Source organism: Dama dama, chromosome 11 (genome assembly GCF_033118175.1).
Source record: "Dama dama isolate Ldn47 chromosome 11, ASM3311817v1, whole genome shotgun sequence".
NCBI lineage: Eukaryota > Metazoa > Chordata > Mammalia > Artiodactyla > Cervidae > Dama > Dama dama.
The window spans coordinates 99,605,036-99,620,892 of NC_083691.1; the positions used below are offsets into that span (position 1 = coordinate 99,605,036).

Genomic DNA, 15,857 nt, shown 5'->3' on the forward strand with positions numbered 1-15,857 from the left:
CATATAAGTTAATAAGCAGGGTGACAATATACAGCCTTGATGTACTCCTTTCCCTATTTGGAACCAGTCTGTTGTTCCATGTCCAGTTCTACCAGTTCTAACAGTCGCTTCTTGACCTGCACACAGATTTCTCAAGAGGCAGGTCAGGTGGTCTGGTATTCCCATCTCTTGAAGAATTTTCCAGTTTGTTGTGATCCACACAGTCAAAGGCTTTGCCAAAGTCAATGAAGCAGAAGTAGATGTTTTTCTGGAATTCTCTTGCTTTTTCTATGATCCAACAATGGATGTTGGCAATATGATCTCTGGTTCCTCTGCCTTTTCTAAATCCAGCTTGAACATCTGGAAGTTCTCAGTTCACATACTGTTGAAGCCTAGCTGGAGAATTTTGAGCATTCCTTTACCAGTGTGTGAGATCAGTGCAACTGTGTGGTAATTTGAACATTCTTTGGTGTTGCCTTTCTTTGGGATTGGAATGAAAACTGACCTTTTCCAGTCCTGTGGCCACTGCTGAGTTTTCCAAATTTGCTCGCATATTGAGTGCAGCACTTTTACAGCATCATCTTTTAGGATTTGAAATAGCTCAGCTGGAATTCCATCACCTCCACTAGCTTTGTTCGTAGTGATGCTTCCTAAGACCCACTTGACTGCACAGTCCAGGATGTCTGGCTCTAGGTGAGTGATCACACCATGGTGGTTATCTGGCTCATGAAGATCTTTTTTGTATAGTTCTTCTGTGTATTCTTGCCACTTCTTCTTAATATCTTCTGTTTCTGTTAGGTCCATACAGTTTCTGTCCTTTATTGTGCCCATCTTTGCATGAAATGTTCCCTTGGTATCTCTCATTTTCTTGAAGAGATCTCTAGTCTTTCCCAGTCTATTGTTTTCCTCTATTTCTTTGCATTGATTGCTTAGAAAGGCTTTCTTATCTCTCCTTGATATTCTTGGAACTCTGCATTCAGATGGATATATCTTTCCTTTTCTCATTTGCTTTTTGCTTCTCTTCTTTTATCTGCAATTTGTAAGGCCTCCTCAGACAACCATTTTGCCTTTTTTGCATTTCTTCTTCTTGGGGATGGTTTTGATCATCACCTTCCATACAATGTTACCGTCCAAAGTTCTTCAGGCACTCTATCTATCAGATCTAATCTCTTCGATCTATTTGAAACTTCCACTGTATAATCATAAGGGATTTGATGTAGGTCATACCTGAATGGTCTAGTGGTTTTCCCTACTTTCTTCAATTTCAGTCTGAATTTGGCAATAAGGAGTTCATGGTCTGTGCCACAGTCAGCTCCCAGTCCTGTTTTGGCTGACTGTACAGAACTTCTCCATCTTTGGCTACAAAGAATATAATCAATATGATTTCCGTACTGACCATCTGGTGATATCCATGTGTAGAGTCTTCTCTTGTGTTGTTGGAACAGGGTGTTTGCTGTGACCAGTGTGTTTTTTTGCAAAACTCTGTTAGCCTTTGCCCCGCTTCATTCTGTACTCCAAGGCCAAATTTGCCTGTTACTCCAAATATCTCTTTACTTCCTACTTTTGCATTCCAGTCCCCTATGATGAAAAGGACATATGTTGAGCTGTTAGTTCTAGAAGGTCTTGTAGGTCTTCATAGAACCGTTCAACTTCAACTTCTTCAGCATTAATGGTTGGGGCATAGTCTTGAATTACTGTGATACTGAACTGTTTGCCTTGGAAACAAACAGATCATTTTGTTGTTTTTGAGATTGCATCCAAATACTGCATTTCAGACTCTTTTGTTGACTATGAGGGCTACTCCATTTCTTCTAAAGGATTGCTGCCCACAGTAGTAGATATAATGGTCATCTGAATTAAATTCACCCATTCCAGTCCATTTTAATTCACTGATTCCTAAAATGTCGACATTCACTCTTGTCATCTCCTGTTCGACCACTTTCAATTTACCTTGATTCATGGACCTAACATTCCAGGTTCCTATGCAATATTCTTTATGGCTTTGGACTTTACTTCCATTGCCAGTCATATCCACAAATGGGTGTTCTTTTCGCTCTGGCTCAGCATCTGCATTCTTCCTGGAGCTATTTACCCACTCTTCTCCAGTAGCATATTGGGCACCTACTGGCCTGGGGAGTTCATCTTTCACTATCATATCTTTTTGCCTCCTCATACAGTTCATGGGGTTCTCAAGGCAAGAATACTGAAGTGGCTTGCCATTCTCTTCTCCAGCATACCACGTTTTGTCAAAACTCTCCACCATGACCCATCCATCTTGGGTGGCCCTACGCAGCATGGCTCATAGTTTTCATTGAGTTAGACAAGGCTATGATCCAAGTGATCAGTTTGGGTAGTTTTCTGTAACTATGGTTTCCATTCTGTCTTCCCTCTGATGGATAAGGGTAAGAGGCTTGTGGGAGCCTCCTGATGGGAGGGACTAGTTGTGGGGAATCTGAGTTTTGCTCTGATGGGCAGGGCCATGCTCAGTGAATCTTTAATCCAGTCCAATTCCATATCTTGTTATATATCCCAGAGAATTGAAGGCAGAGTCTTGAAGAGGTATTTATACACCAATGTTCACAGCAGTATTGCTTACAATAGCTAAAATGTGAAAGAGACCCAAGAATTCATCAACAGATGAATGGATAAGCAAAATGTAGTATGTACATATCATGGGATACAATTCAGCCATAAAAAGGAAGGAAATTCTGTCACATGGGAAATGGGAAGTTACTGTTTAGTGAGTACAGCATTTCAGTGTTATAAGGTGAAAAATGTTATGGAGATGGATGGTGGCAACTGTTGCACAATATTACACTATTACCACTGAACCGTACACTTTAAAATGAGTTAAGAAGAATCTTAAGCACAGTGGATATGTGTATATGGATACCAGGTTCACTTTGCTGTACACGCGAAACTGCCCACTACAAACCAACCACACCCCGAATTAAAAGAATTTAATGGGTTATCGTGGTAAATTGTATGTCGCATGGATTTTACCACAACTTTAAAATAAGGAAAAAGTAATATATACTGAACAGGGGCTTCCCAGGTAGCTCAATGGCAAAGAACCTGCCTGCCAATGCAGAAGATGCAAGAGGGTCTTCTCCTGAGGGTTCGATCCCTGAGTCAGGAAGATCCCCTGGAGAAGGGAATGGTAATCCACTCCAGTACTCTTGCCTGGGAAATTCCATGGACAGAGAGGCCTGGCTGGCTACAGTCCATGGAGCCACACAATAGCTGGACACAACTGAGCAACTCAGCACCCACGTACAAATACATGAACATATTAAAAAATTAAAAGTTTACATTGTACAAAGAATTTGCTCTTCATTCCCCCACCTTTACCAGTGGTCCCCGTTTCCCATATTAAAAAGTCTTACAGGTTCCTCAGACATTCTTCAGAGCCATTCACACATAAACAGTCTGGACATTGTGACTGCCTTTCTTTGCTTTGACTTAGCCATATGTCCTGATGTATTTCATATCAGATTATATAGAACCCCTTCATTATTTTAAACAGTTGCATGCTGACCCATTTTATGAACGCATAGACACCAGATACAAATGAACACATACCTATGATTCTATTTGCATAAAACTCCAAAATAGGCTAAACTAACCTGTGGTGACCTGCAGACTGGAGGATAGTAGTCCCTTTCGAGGAAGAAGAGGGCAGTGAGCACGAGGGGTGGGAGGCTTCTGGAGTGCTGCTCATGCTGTTTTTTAAGCTGTGTTCACAAGTTAATAATTCATTGAAATGTACACTTACGATTTCTGCACTTTCCTGTATGATGTTGTGCTTCAACTTGACCAAATTTAACCTCACAGTCTAGTGGGAAAGTTCTATAGCGCGGCAAATAACTATGGCTCAGTCTGGTCAATGAATTCAGGACTGGGTATCTTCTTGCCCTGTGGACCCCTGAGCCGTTGGAGGCTCCCCGCGTGCTCATGCCAGCTGCTGCCAACAAGATAACTGTTGAGCAAGGTACACACGCGTTGAGGCTCGTCGGTTCCCGTATCTGTAAAATCGGGAAATAATACCTGAGTAATTGCAAGGGTGTAATATGATCATCTATGTAAAATGGGTAGAAGTGCTGCGCAAGCACTAAACTGGTACTCCGTTCACTTCAGCTACCGTTATCACGAAATTATCATTCTTATAAGTGAAAGGATCTTCCTCAGTGCTCAATAAAGAAATGCTTTGTGTGAAATATCCACCGCCGGCCTCCTTGGGGACTGCTCGCTGAGGAAAACGGGAGTCCTGGACAAGTGAACTACCAGCCCGCCGGGCTCCGACCGCGCCCTCTTTAAGCGCGGAGCGATGACGTCACCCACACGCGCTGCAGCCTACCTTGGAGGCGCCCGGGCAGTTCTTCCCGGCGGCCTCCATTGGCTGGCCAGCACCCGACGGGCCCGCCCCTTTGCCCCCGCGGGCCCCCGGCGCCCGGCGTCAATCTGCCTAGGTGGGAGCGGTGACTGGCCGCGGGGCCCGCCCTCTGGAAAGCCTCCGCCGGGCTCGCGTAGGCTGCGTGCTTGGGGTGGGAGGGGCGCAGCAGCGCGTCTGGAGCCGAGGTGGTCCCGGTCCGCCCGCCTGCCTGCCTGCCTGCCAGCCGTTGGTTACTACTGCAGCCCGTCTGCTGGGCAGGGCCGGCCCGGCCCGGCTATGGAGTCCTACGATATCATCGCCAACCAGCCCGTGGTCATCGACAACGTGAGGCTTGGCAACCGGGGGGAGGGCGGGCGCCCCGCCCCCAGGGGTGGACGCGGCGAGGTCCGCAGGGACCCCCGCCGATCTTGGCTGGTCCTCGACTCGTTGCCGGCCCGCCACTCCTGCGGGCTGTCCCCACTTGGCCCTGTATCACGGGCCGCGGGACCAGCCCCCCGCAAGCGTGAGAGAACCCCAGCCCCAGCACTCCCTGAGCTGGCGGGGAGGTCGGGGGAGGAAGGGGTCCCATATGTCTGGCAGCCCTTGATCAGCATCTGGAGAGCCGGGGTACAGCCGGGCGACCGACCGATGCACCCATGTGCCAGGCCCGGGGACTCACCCCGGACCCTTCTCGGTGGAGAATAGGCTCACTGGATGGGTTTCGACCCCAGCCCGTTTACCTCTCCTGAGGCTTTGGCTGCCCTCCTACTAGGGGAAAAACAGTGTTTGCCCCTTTGCACACTGCTGGCCCCATCTTTTGGGGACGCTCGACCTGCGGGCCTCTACAACAGCTCTTCCCAAGTGCTGCACCCCCAGGCAGCACGTCCAGGGTAGGCAGGCCCCACTATGCCCTTTTCCTGGGACTGGGGAAAATGCACGTTAAGTTTTGCCAACCACATACCCGCCGCTGCCTGGCTGGGCACTCACCTGCTTTGACCCTTTCCTTAAGTGTTGCCTGAGCCCAGCGGACGTTCCACAGCTGGGAGGGCAGTGGAGAGAATTCAGGACCACTCTTCCCAGGACCTGTAAGCTGTTTGGGGGTCTTGGTTGCAAACCTCAGCAGAAAGTTGCCGGGCTCCATGGTGGTCTTGTCCTTCAGCACCGGAGCTCAGCTCAGCATGCTTTCTGGTCTATAGGAAGAAGGTGAAGGGCACAGATCAGTGGATCTGCCCCAAGCTGAGTGTCTACCTCTGAACTGTGGGCCTTGGAGTTTTTAATAATGACTCACTGCTCTTTCTGGGATCTGTCTCCCTTGCACATGACCCCCATGTAATCTCTGAATGGCTGTCTGTTTTGGAGTAACCATGTGAGGGCCCTGAGTCACAGCAGGGGGTGTTTAATAAGACTGCTGAAGCTGGACTTGGGGATGCTCTCCATCAGACTTCAGGAAGGATCAGCCACTTCCTTTCTTGGCAGGCTAATGAACAAGTTTATGAGTTTCGAGAGCAACCTGCTTGGTCCCACTGGGCTTCCAGCCCCCTACTCTGTACCTTTGGGATGTTTCTTTCTCTTTTTAAAAAACTTTTTATTTTGTATTGCCTGTGTGCTCAGTCACTCAGTCATTTCTGACTCTTTGCAGCCCTATGGGCTATAACCCACCAGGCCCCTCTGTCCATGGGATTCTCCAGGCAAGAATACTGGAGTGGGTTGCCATGCCCTCCTCCAGGGGCTCTTCCTGACCCAGGGATCGAACCCACATCTCTTCTGTCTCCCACTTTGGCAGGTGGGTTCTTTACCATGAGCACCACACAAGAAGCCCATTTTGTATTGGAGAATAGCCAATTAAAAAACAATGTTCTGATAGTTTCAGGTGAGCAGCGAAGGGACTCAGCGATATGTACACATGTATCCATTCTCCCCCAAACTCTAGGCAATGTTTATTTCTGCTCTACAGGCCCCAAGGGTGGTGATGGGTGGTGGGGAGAGAGGTTGAGATGCTGATTCCTGCTGTGGGTGGGAGGTTTCTAGATACCAGGATCCCTTTAAAAGTCTCCATCCAGCTTCCACGCTGGAACGGACTAAGTTCTCCTGTTATCTCTGGGGAAGCCACTTGAGGAAGGGTGCTAGTTGATCCCCATGCACCCAGTAATCTTCCCCAGCTAGTCCTGTATGTGGTCCATGGCTTCTGAGGGGAGTGGGCCATGCTTTTTCAAGCATGTTGAAAAACCTTAAGGGTTGTTTCTAGCTGGGCTTTGGGAGTCACTTGTGCTGCTAAGGAGTCCTCCTGCCTGGAGCTGCCCCACGAGTGTGCCTAGGAGGGTGTACACTGGTGACATTCTGGCTTGGATAATTCTTGATGATGAGGGGCTGCCCTGTGCTCTGTAGGATGTTGAGCAGCATCCCTAGCCTCTACCCACTAGATGCCAATAACAGCCTCTGCCCCCAGTCTTCAGACATTGTCAGATTTGGGGCTTCGTGCATGCTCCATTGCTAAGTTGTGTCTGAATCTTTATGGCCCCATGGACTGCAGCCCACCAGCCTCCTCTGTCCATGGGATTTCCCGGGCAAGAATACTGGAGTGGGTTGCCATCTCCTTCTCCAGGCTATCTTCCCAACACAGGGACTGACCCCACATCTCCTGCATTGGCAGGCAGATTCTTTACCACTGAGCCACCTAGGAAGCCCTCAAATTATGGTGACGAGATGCAAAGTTGCCCCTAGTTTTGAACCACTGGTGTACGTGTAAATGGCCTTGCCCTCTTGGCAGGATCTCAGGCTTCCTTCCCAGGCTACTGTGGCGGGTAGGCCTCTCCACAGCAGGGCACCACCTTCACCTGGAGATGAATGTTGGAATCTAACTGCTGTTTTTCTTTGCAGGGTTCTGGGGTGATCAAGGCTGGCTTTGCAGGAGACCAGATTCCCAAATATTGTTTTCCAAACTAGTAAGTGTTGTTCAGGCAGTATTCCTAACCCTTTGGTTTGCTTCTGGGAAGAACATGGGTTCTGTGTCACAACCTTTTTGAGGCTAACTCTTGCCCCCGCCTGTAGGGGAAGACACCAGATTTGTGAAGCTGGTGCTGTGAAGGGCTATGGCAGGAGAAGTCAGGTGCTCTGGGCCTCCCCCACCCCTCCGAGTCTGGTTTTGGTCCCTCCTGGAGCCAGAAAGGAGCAGCTATCACCAGCATCCCCCTGGGGACAGGGCATGGCGGCAGCAGCAAGGATACAAGAGAGATCTAAACTCAGAGGAGAAGATTGGGGAGTTACTGCCACTCCCTCCTCCCAGGAAGTGTTCTCTTCAGGGCTCATTCATTTTCAGACTCTAGAAGATACATTGTGCAGTCAGGGGGAATCCTTCCCAGAATGATGCCAGTGGTGGCAGAGGAGAGAGGGGAGTGAAACCCAGGGAAAGTTGGGAGCATTCCACCGGCTGCTCAAGCCCATTGGGAAGTTTTCCCTTGATGGTGTTTCATCTCAAATCCTGGAGGCCTTAAAGCTTAGTGGCTGAAGCCAGAGTAGGGGAGTCCTCAGGCCCCCGAAGTAACTGGCCATGTGAAGACAGAGCCTGCATGGGGCATTCAGGCCTCAGCTGTCCTTTCTGAACTCACCTGGAGTGTAATTAAAGGTTCTTCTTGACGTGCAGGGAAACTGGGTCAGATTTTGGAATGGCAGCTTGTCCACTCTGCCAAGAGCTGCATCTGTGTTCCAGAAGCCCTGGCAGGGAGAAGGACGGGACTGACTGAGAGAGGGGTGTACGAAGGAGCCATGGCCCTGCTTCCTGGGGCCACCCCACCTTTTTCTGCCCCCGTGAAATCCACAGTGAGGGCTGAGACCCTCTGCCAGGGCTGAGGGTCTAGACCTCTTGGCCCTCTCTGGGAGGGCTGGTGGGAAATGGTGGGAACCCCTTTTCTTCTGACCCTGAGTCTTCTGTCCTTCCAAGGCCTGCTCTGTGGTCTTGTGGCCCATAGGCCTAGGTTCTGACTATTGGAGTCAGACTTTGGTTTTCCTGGACTAGGCTCAGCTATGTCCCCTGCCCATCTCCCTGACTTTTCCTGTCCCTGCAGTGTCGGGCGCCCCAAGCACATGCGGGTAATGGCTGGAGCCCTGGAAGGAGACCTCTTTATCGGACCAAAAGCAGAGGTAACATCTGTGGTGCCTGTCTGTGCCTGGGTTGAGGTCTTCTGTCCCAGGAGCCTTGACTGGCGGTCAGAGCTGAACCTCCAGAGAGGGCCCTCTCTGGGACCATCTGCTGGGTGCCATAAGCACTGTGGTCCATTTGCTCTGTGAGCTGGCCCAGGGTTCCTGTGTAAGGCGACACAGTAAGACCATTTCGTGCCCCTTCCTTTAGAAGCCACAGAGGAAAGAACCAGTTAAAAAGTAAGTTTAAAGTCTGAGTCACTGGACTGATAACTGATCAAGTGAGAAGGCCAGCTCTGTGCTTGAGCTGGGGGGTTGGGGGGGCTGGCAGGGACTAACGAGCAAGTGCAGTTTAGGCACCTGGGGAAGACAGGAAGGGGTGCTGAGGACCCAGAAAATGGGGTCAGCAGGAGCTGCAGGCATGGGTGAGAGGCCAAATGGTGCTGGACAGAAGGACCACGTTGGAGGGGAAGTTGAAGGGCAGGTCTCTGCAAGAGACACCTGTGCTGGCTGAAGAGCTGTGAGGAGAGGTGGCAGCATTGACCACAGGAGGGGGCCACATAGGACGGGCTGTAGCAGGATTGGCCTCCACAGAGGCTCCCGGCGCTGATGGGAATGGGGACTGAAGTGGTGGTGGAGCTGGAGGTCAGGCCGTGTGTGAGGCTGGAAGGGAAGGATGTGTTAGTAGTGAGTGTAGAGGACACGGGCCGTGGGGGAAGGAATGGAGGAACTGTGGGGTTCGGGGGAGCATACCACCACCCCCTGTGGTCCGGGTCTTCGAAACAGGCTGGACTCTCAGAGCCAGGGAAACAATTGGACAGATGAACCCATGCTGGGTTAAGGATCTAAGGGGCACAGGGACCCCCGGTGAGCGGATGAAGGGGTGGCCCCCGGAGGGCAGAGAACAGCTGCTGGGTGAGTGTCTGCTGCCACCTCCGGCCTCCCGGTCTGCAGGAGCACCGGGGGCTGCTGGCTATCCGCTACCCCATGGAGCACGGCGTGGTGAGGGACTGGAACGACATGGAGCGCATCTGGCAGTACGTCTACTCCAAGGACCAGCTGCAAACCTTCTCCGAGGAGGTGGGGCCGCGGCGCCCTCCCCCTGCCCCGCCTGCGGCGTCTGCATCAGGCCTCCACACCTTCTCTGGCCTGCAGCCCCTGCCGCCCGGCATTGTGTGGGTGGGGGTCCCTGCCTCCCCTCCGCCTGGCATTGTGTGGGTGTGGGTCCCTGCCGCCCCGCATTGTGTGGGTGTGGGTCTGCATAGCTAGCGGCTGCCAAGTAGAATATTCCAGGGGGCGCTGGGTCTTTGGAAGACTCACTGCTGGCAGATGACGTGCCGGCGCCCTTGGGAGGGATGGGAGGCGGCAGGTTCGTGTGCTCCCGGGGTAGGTGGCTCCCTGGAAAGATCCCGGTGGGGCCTGCAGGTTGCCTTTGCACCTGCCCACAACCCTGCCGTCACCTGCAGCATCCTGTTCTTCTTACGGAAGCGCCGCTCAACCCGAGTAAGAACCGGGAGAAGGCGGCGGAGGTGTTCTTCGAGACCTTCAACGTGCCGGCCCTGTTCATCTCCATGCAGGCCGTGCTCAGCCTGTGAGTGCTCTCTCGGCCCTGGTCCCTGCGTCTCTGACCTCCTGATCGGGATGCTGTGGCACCTGACTTCTCTGTACAAACAGCCTCCTGATGACCATCCCTATGGGGGGCCCGTGGGTCCCTTTCTTAGACCAGATAATGCACATGCCCCGGGGTCCCTTCCAGGGGTGCGGAGGTCCCAGTGCCTCAGTGGCTGAGGTGAAGGGATGCTGACCTGGTGACAGGTACGCCACAGGACGCACGACGGGAGTGGTTTTGGACTCGGGGGACGGGGTCACGCACGCCGTCCCGGTCTACGAGGGCTTCGCCATGCCGCACTCCATCATGCGGGTGGACATCGCCGGCCGCGACGTCTCCCGCTACCTCCGGCTGCTGCTGCGCAAGGAGGGGGCGGACTTTCACACCTCGGCTGAGTTTGAGGTCGTCCGGACCATCAAAGAGGTGACGTGGGGCAGGGAGTGGGGGAAGCGGGGGTGGTAGGACCCAGCATGAGGTTGAGCCCTGGGCGTGCGAGTCCCGGTGGCCACCTCCTGAGGGCCCTGTCTCTGCCCACTGCAGCGGGCCTGCTACCTGTCCATCAACCCGCAGAAGGATGAGGCCCTGGAGACAGAGAAGGTGCAGTACACCCTGCCAGACGGCAGCACGCTCAACGTAAGTTCAGGCCAGGCGGGGGAGGGTGGTGATGCCGGGACTGGAGGAGGCGGGACCAACTTCATCTTGTGTTCCAAAGGTGGGACCAGCGCGGTTCCGGGCCCCTGAGCTGCTGTTCCAGCCAGACCTGATAGGGGATGAGAGTGAGGGACTCCATGAGGTGCTGGTCTTCGCCATCCACAAGTCTGACATGGATCTGCGCCGCACGCTGTTCGCCAACATCATGCTTTCTGGTGGCTCCACGCTTTTCAAAGGTACCTAGTTGGTCAGGATGGTATGGCTTGGAAGCCACAGGTAGCGGGGCCCTCAGACTGCACCCCAATTCCTGAAAGCCTGGGACATGGCCCGTTTTCTGTGGGTTTTTTGGGTGTTCAGTGAGGTTTTTTTTTTAAAGGATAGATTTGAAATTAAATTTTGTTTACAAATAGATGGTAAGTTTAATGAGGTCTAAAATGTATTTGATGAAGTCTGCCTTCTATTGTCCTGGTCACCCAGTTCCTCCCCACAGTTATTGTTAGTTGCTCAGGTAACATCTGTGCCTAGATAAAGCATCCTTTTTACTCAGCCCTGGAGTACTCTCTGGACTTTCCAGATGGCTCGGTAGTAAAGAATCAGCTTGCCAATGCAGGAGATACGGGTTCAATCCGTGGCTCAGGAAGATCCCTTGGAGAAGGAAATGGTAACCCACTCCAGTGTTCTAGCCTGGAGAATTCCATGGACAGAGGAGCCTGGCGGGCTACAGTCCATGGGGTTGCAAAGAGTCAGACCTGACTTAGCGACAGAGCAGGAGCACAAAGAGCAGGAACACGAGCATACTCTCCAGCTCCACGCCCTGTGTTGTTGGTTTTGCTCCACAGACAGCGGATGTTTGTGTAGGTTCTCTTTATCTGGCCATGAGGGCTGGATGTGCCATTGAACCATTAACCTGCTGATGGCCTTGGAGGTGGTGGAAAAAACCTGCCGATGGCCTTAGAAGTGGTGAAATTCTTTCTCATCACAAAACTGTTCCACTGGGTGATTGCGTGTACTGTCATTTCACGTCATGGGAAGATACCTGAAAGATAAATCCTAGGGGTGGAATTGCTGGGTCAGAGGGTACACATGTGTGCATTTGATACCTGGTAGATATCACAAGTTTCCCTCCTGAGAGGCTCCCCCAGTTATGGCAGAGAGTCCCCCAGCACCATCCCAACACTGTGCAAAACATTTGCCTGTATACTGGATGAAAGTGACTGCTTGTTTCCTGACTCATCATTTGCCTTTGACTGCTTCTGGTGGTTTTGGCTCTGGAGTGTCAAGGGGGAGAGATTAGGGGTCAGGCAGAGGTGGGTGACTTGGAGTTCCATCTCCTGCTACCTTCCTTCCTTCCTGAAGAGGGAAGCAGGCCCACCTGCAAGCACACTGCTGGATCTTTTCTGCCTTTGGTGTGGTTCTCTCCACCCTCACTCCTAGCAAGAATGACTAAAACAAGGACTTCCCTGGCAGTCCAGTGGTTAAGACTGCACACTTCCACTACAGGAGCATGGGTTCGATCCCTGTTCGAAGAACTAAGATCCCACATGCTGCATGGCATGGCCAAAAAATAAAATAGTAGCTTAAAAAATAAAAAAAGTGGCTGGGGCTGAGGCACCAGAAGTTGGATGTGAGGGAGCTAGTGATGAGGGGTCAGATGTGGACCCTGGGTTCAGCCAGCCTTGTGTTCACAGGCTTTGGCGATCGATTACTAAGTGAAGTGAAGAAGCTTGCCCCAAAGGATGTCAAAATCAAGGTGAGGTTGTGGGGAGTCCCTGTAGGGCATAGGGGTGCTGGGCAACCTTGACCTGGGGCGGGAAGGGCAAGAAGCACCTTCAGATGTCCTCTGACTTCACACCCAGCCCGGCCCTGCTGCTCCGCCTGCTCCCAGCTGAGGCCTGGCCGGCCGCAGGCACTGAGGGAAATGCCCCCAAGGCTGGGATGGAGGTGCTGGGGGGTCAGGGCGGTTATGCTGTGCTTGTTCCCTCCAGATCTCGGCCCCTCAGGAACGGCTGTACTCCACGTGGATCGGGTAAGGCGGGGCCCAGAGCCAGGGCTCTGGGAGGAGGCCACTGTGCTCTGCACACTTCTTCCCGGGCTGGTCCAGGCCAGGTGGAGGTGGGTGGATGTCCCCCGCAGGTTAGAGAAGGGGAGTCCTGGGGCGCCCAGGGTGGGTGGCTGGCTCAGCCCTCAGGTCCCCAAGAATGCTCTCCCTCCCTCCTCACAGGGGCTCTATCCTGGCCTCACTGGACACTTTTAAGAAGATGTGGGTATCCAAAAAGGAATATGAAGAGGACGGCTCCCGGGCTATTCATCGAAAAACCTTCTAGTGCCCAAGGAGGAAGGCGTAGCTCTGGGAGGAAGGGGGAACCAGAGTCCTTAACCCTTTGTGGTTGGGTTCACAGATGAGGCCTGGACCTCCTGCATGCCCTGAACCCTGGGCAAGTGGTGCAACAGCGCTTCCCTGAAGCCTCCCCTACACACGTTTACATGTGCGCACACATACACACACACATATAGTCACAGTTAGCTGCATGGATGGGAGGCTGGAGCTGGAAGATAGGAATTGAGGGGCCCAGCTTTGGGTGGTTCTGGGTGTCCCCCTTGGCAGAGCCAGTTAGGCCCATGGTTCTCAGCTTCCCCAAGCTCCAAGGCCAGACACCGGAATGCCCCCACTGCCTCTGACAGAAGCCCTCCGAGAGTGCCTGGATGCCTGGGTGACTAGCCCTGGGGAGTTGGGGGAGGGGGGGCACCAGCAGTTCCCTCTGGGTGTCACTGCTGCTTGTGCCGCATCCTTGTCCTGACCCAGCAGGGCAACCCAGAAGGCCACACCGTGGCGTCCCTGACCCCCTCACGCTCTGTCCTCTCGTCTTCCCAGATGGGTGCTTTGGTGTAGACTGAGTTCTGGGCAGTCTTCCGTCCCCGGTGACGGGGTGTGGGCCAGGGCCCAACCCTGTGGAACCAGGACAGGATGCACGGGGTTTGGGCAGCCACAGTGGGTTGTGCGTTCTCCTCGTCAAAGCGCTTCATGGACCTGCTGCTCCCCTCCTTTACCCCAGTACCTGGGACGGGAAGGGTTAATGGTCTTCATTTGTTGAGGGGAAGCCACTTAATCAGGAGTCAGACCTAGTGGGGGAGACGGGAGGCACATTTCCTCCTCCCACTTCTCCCATGAAAGAGGTCTTCATTTACTCTATGGCCAGGACCCCCATCTCCCTCTCCCACACACGTACAATAACTTAACACAGTTGCCTGAAAAAAACATTTTTTGTAAGTCATTATAGTAATAATTATGAAAAAGGCCCAGCGCATGGCTCTGTTTTCATGTGTTTCTTTGTGCTGATTGCTCATACACCCCTGGGGACCAAAGCAGCAGGGCTCTGGTGGCTGCTCAGAAGCCTGCGGTCTCAGCGGTTGGTGGGGCAACGCGGCACGGGAGGCCCTGGAGGTTGGGCTTTCAACCTGGTGGCACAATTCCCCAGGCTCTTTACACACCTGCTGCGGTTCACCAGGAGAAGCAGGTGAGAGGCTGCCCTCCTCCCCCTTATTCCCAGATGGGTCCTTGTGGCAGATGGGGTTTGGTGGGCCCGTGTTCTCACCTGTTCTGTTTGGAGCACCTCTGTAGCCTGGCTCCGATGAAGCCACACCAATACTGATGCAAGTTCCAAGTTCAGACAAGAAGGGCGGGTGATGGGAGAGATGTAGAAGGCTGTATCGAGCTGGGTTCTGAAGGAAGAAGCTGAGTGGCATGGAGAGGAAGGGCTGTGGAGGAAGAGGGAGCCATGAGAAGTGAGTTTGAAGGGACTACCCTCTCCCTCCTCCATCAAATACTTGAACACATTACAGTAGGTCCAGGAAGTGTTATGTGTTTGGAGCCAATGGTAAACAAGACATATCTTTGCTACCCAAAACTTACATATCAGAGGAGAAAGGTAAACAGACTGTTTCAGTACAGAATTGCTGTGTCTAAGCCAGGAGGTGGGGCAGGCTTTTGTCCAGGAGGGGTTAGCCAGGTAAATAGGGCATGTTCCTGGGAGAGGTTAAGAGTTCAAACATACGCCTGGGACCCATGGGGCTAGAAAAAAAGACATGGACCAGAGTGATGCCAAAGCAGCAGGTCAGGGTGAGTGGTCTTTGGCTATGATGTGAGGTAAACCAAAGGGGTAAGTTGGAGCGAGCATGTAGGGGCCCTTGAGAGGGCATTCAGCTGTGTCTTGGGTGATGGGCAGTCAGCTGGGGGTGCATGGTTATAGCTGTATGTGGAAGGCAGCAACACCCCAGTAGGAGTAAGCACATAAAATACCTAGATCTTGGTTTCTAAATACAGTTCTTCAAAAGAAGGAGTCAGTGCTCCTTGGAGAAACTGCAGACCTGGGGCAGAGATCTGAGCCTGGGATATCTTGTGGAAGGGGCTTGTCTAAAGGATTCAGGAACCAACTTGAAGGAGCAACCAGTAGTCAGGTCTGTAATGGATTACAAATCATTAATTAATCATGAGTCCAGTCTGAGAAAAATAATTTAATATATATATATACACACAGGGGAGCAGGGGCAGTTCTTTCTTACTGAATTACAGTTAATGAATGTAGAAGGAATAGTAGAAAAAGAAAATCACCCTTAGGCAAACATCCCAGTCACCACTGGTGCAGGCAGAAATGGATACAAAAACAAGCAAAAGTAAGGACATTTGCATTATCTCAAAGTATATACCCATGAGGTACTTACTAGTTTAAAAAGGAAAAAATAGTAACTATACAGGGGAGGAACCTAGGAAATCACCTTAATCAGATTATCCAAGTTTACATCCAGGCGATGAGTCGTTACCTTGAGGTGGTACATTAAGAGCCTGCAGTGTCACCTCTGTCTTCTTGGACACCCTCAGTCTAACCAGGAACAAACAGCAGGCAAACCCAAACTGAGGGCATTCTACAAATGAATGGACCAGGTGTCTTGTTCAAAAGTGACAGGATATAAAGACAAAGACTAAGCAATTGTCACAGGTTGGAGACGTAAGAGGCTGTGATGATGAAATGAAGTGGATCAGAAAGGGCCTTACTGAGAAAGCTGGAAAAATCAGTTAACAGTGATGCATCAATGTGAATTCCCTGGTTTCAGTCA

General features: G+C 52.0%; 2 protein-coding genes across 5 annotated transcripts in view; one reads left to right on the forward strand and one right to left on the reverse strand.

Moving 5' to 3' along the window:
- Nucleotides 1-7,221, reverse strand: part of C11H2orf92 (chromosome 11 C2orf92 homolog) — a 56,282-nt gene extending 49,061 nt beyond the window's left edge. For 2 of the 4 annotated variants that reach the window (XM_061155978.1, XM_061155976.1), the window contains exon 1: nucleotides 5,339-7,221. In XM_061155978.1, the coding sequence (XP_061011961.1) occupies nucleotides 5,339-5,492 (154 nt within the window). In that variant the 5' untranslated portion in view covers nucleotides 5,493-7,221. Of the gene's footprint in view, nucleotides 1-3,754; nucleotides 4,244-5,338 lie in introns of those variants that run through there. The other 2 variants (XM_061155977.1, XM_061155975.1) reach the window with 1 other exon arrangement.
- ACTR1B (actin related protein 1B) lies at nucleotides 4,418-14,041 on the forward strand. Its single transcript, XM_061155979.1, has 11 exons — nucleotides 4,418-4,696; nucleotides 7,229-7,293; nucleotides 8,413-8,488; nucleotides 9,440-9,565; nucleotides 9,952-10,076; nucleotides 10,301-10,517; nucleotides 10,635-10,727; nucleotides 10,807-10,981; nucleotides 12,434-12,495; nucleotides 12,731-12,771; nucleotides 12,967-14,041. The coding sequence occupies exons 1-11, from the start codon at nucleotides 4,649-4,651 to the stop codon at nucleotides 13,067-13,069; spliced, it is 1,131 nt and encodes a 376-aa protein (XP_061011962.1). The 5' UTR covers nucleotides 4,418-4,648; the 3' UTR covers nucleotides 13,070-14,041.
- The last annotated feature ends 1,816 nt before the right edge of the window (nucleotides 14,042-15,857 follow it).

Excerpts from the sequence above, each read along its gene's own strand:
- ACTR1B (XM_061155979.1), top strand. The coding sequence starts at position 4,649 with ATGGAGTCCTACGATATCATCGCCAACCAGCCCGTGGTCATCGACAAC. Across the intron at positions 7,294-8,412 it reads AAATATTGTTTTCCAAACTA|TGTCGGGCGCCCCAAGCACA; the intron begins GTAAGTGTTGTT and ends CTGTCCCTGCAG. Across the intron at positions 10,982-12,433 it reads TGGCTCCACGCTTTTCAAAG|GCTTTGGCGATCGATTACTA; the intron begins GTACCTAGTTGG and ends TTGTGTTCACAG.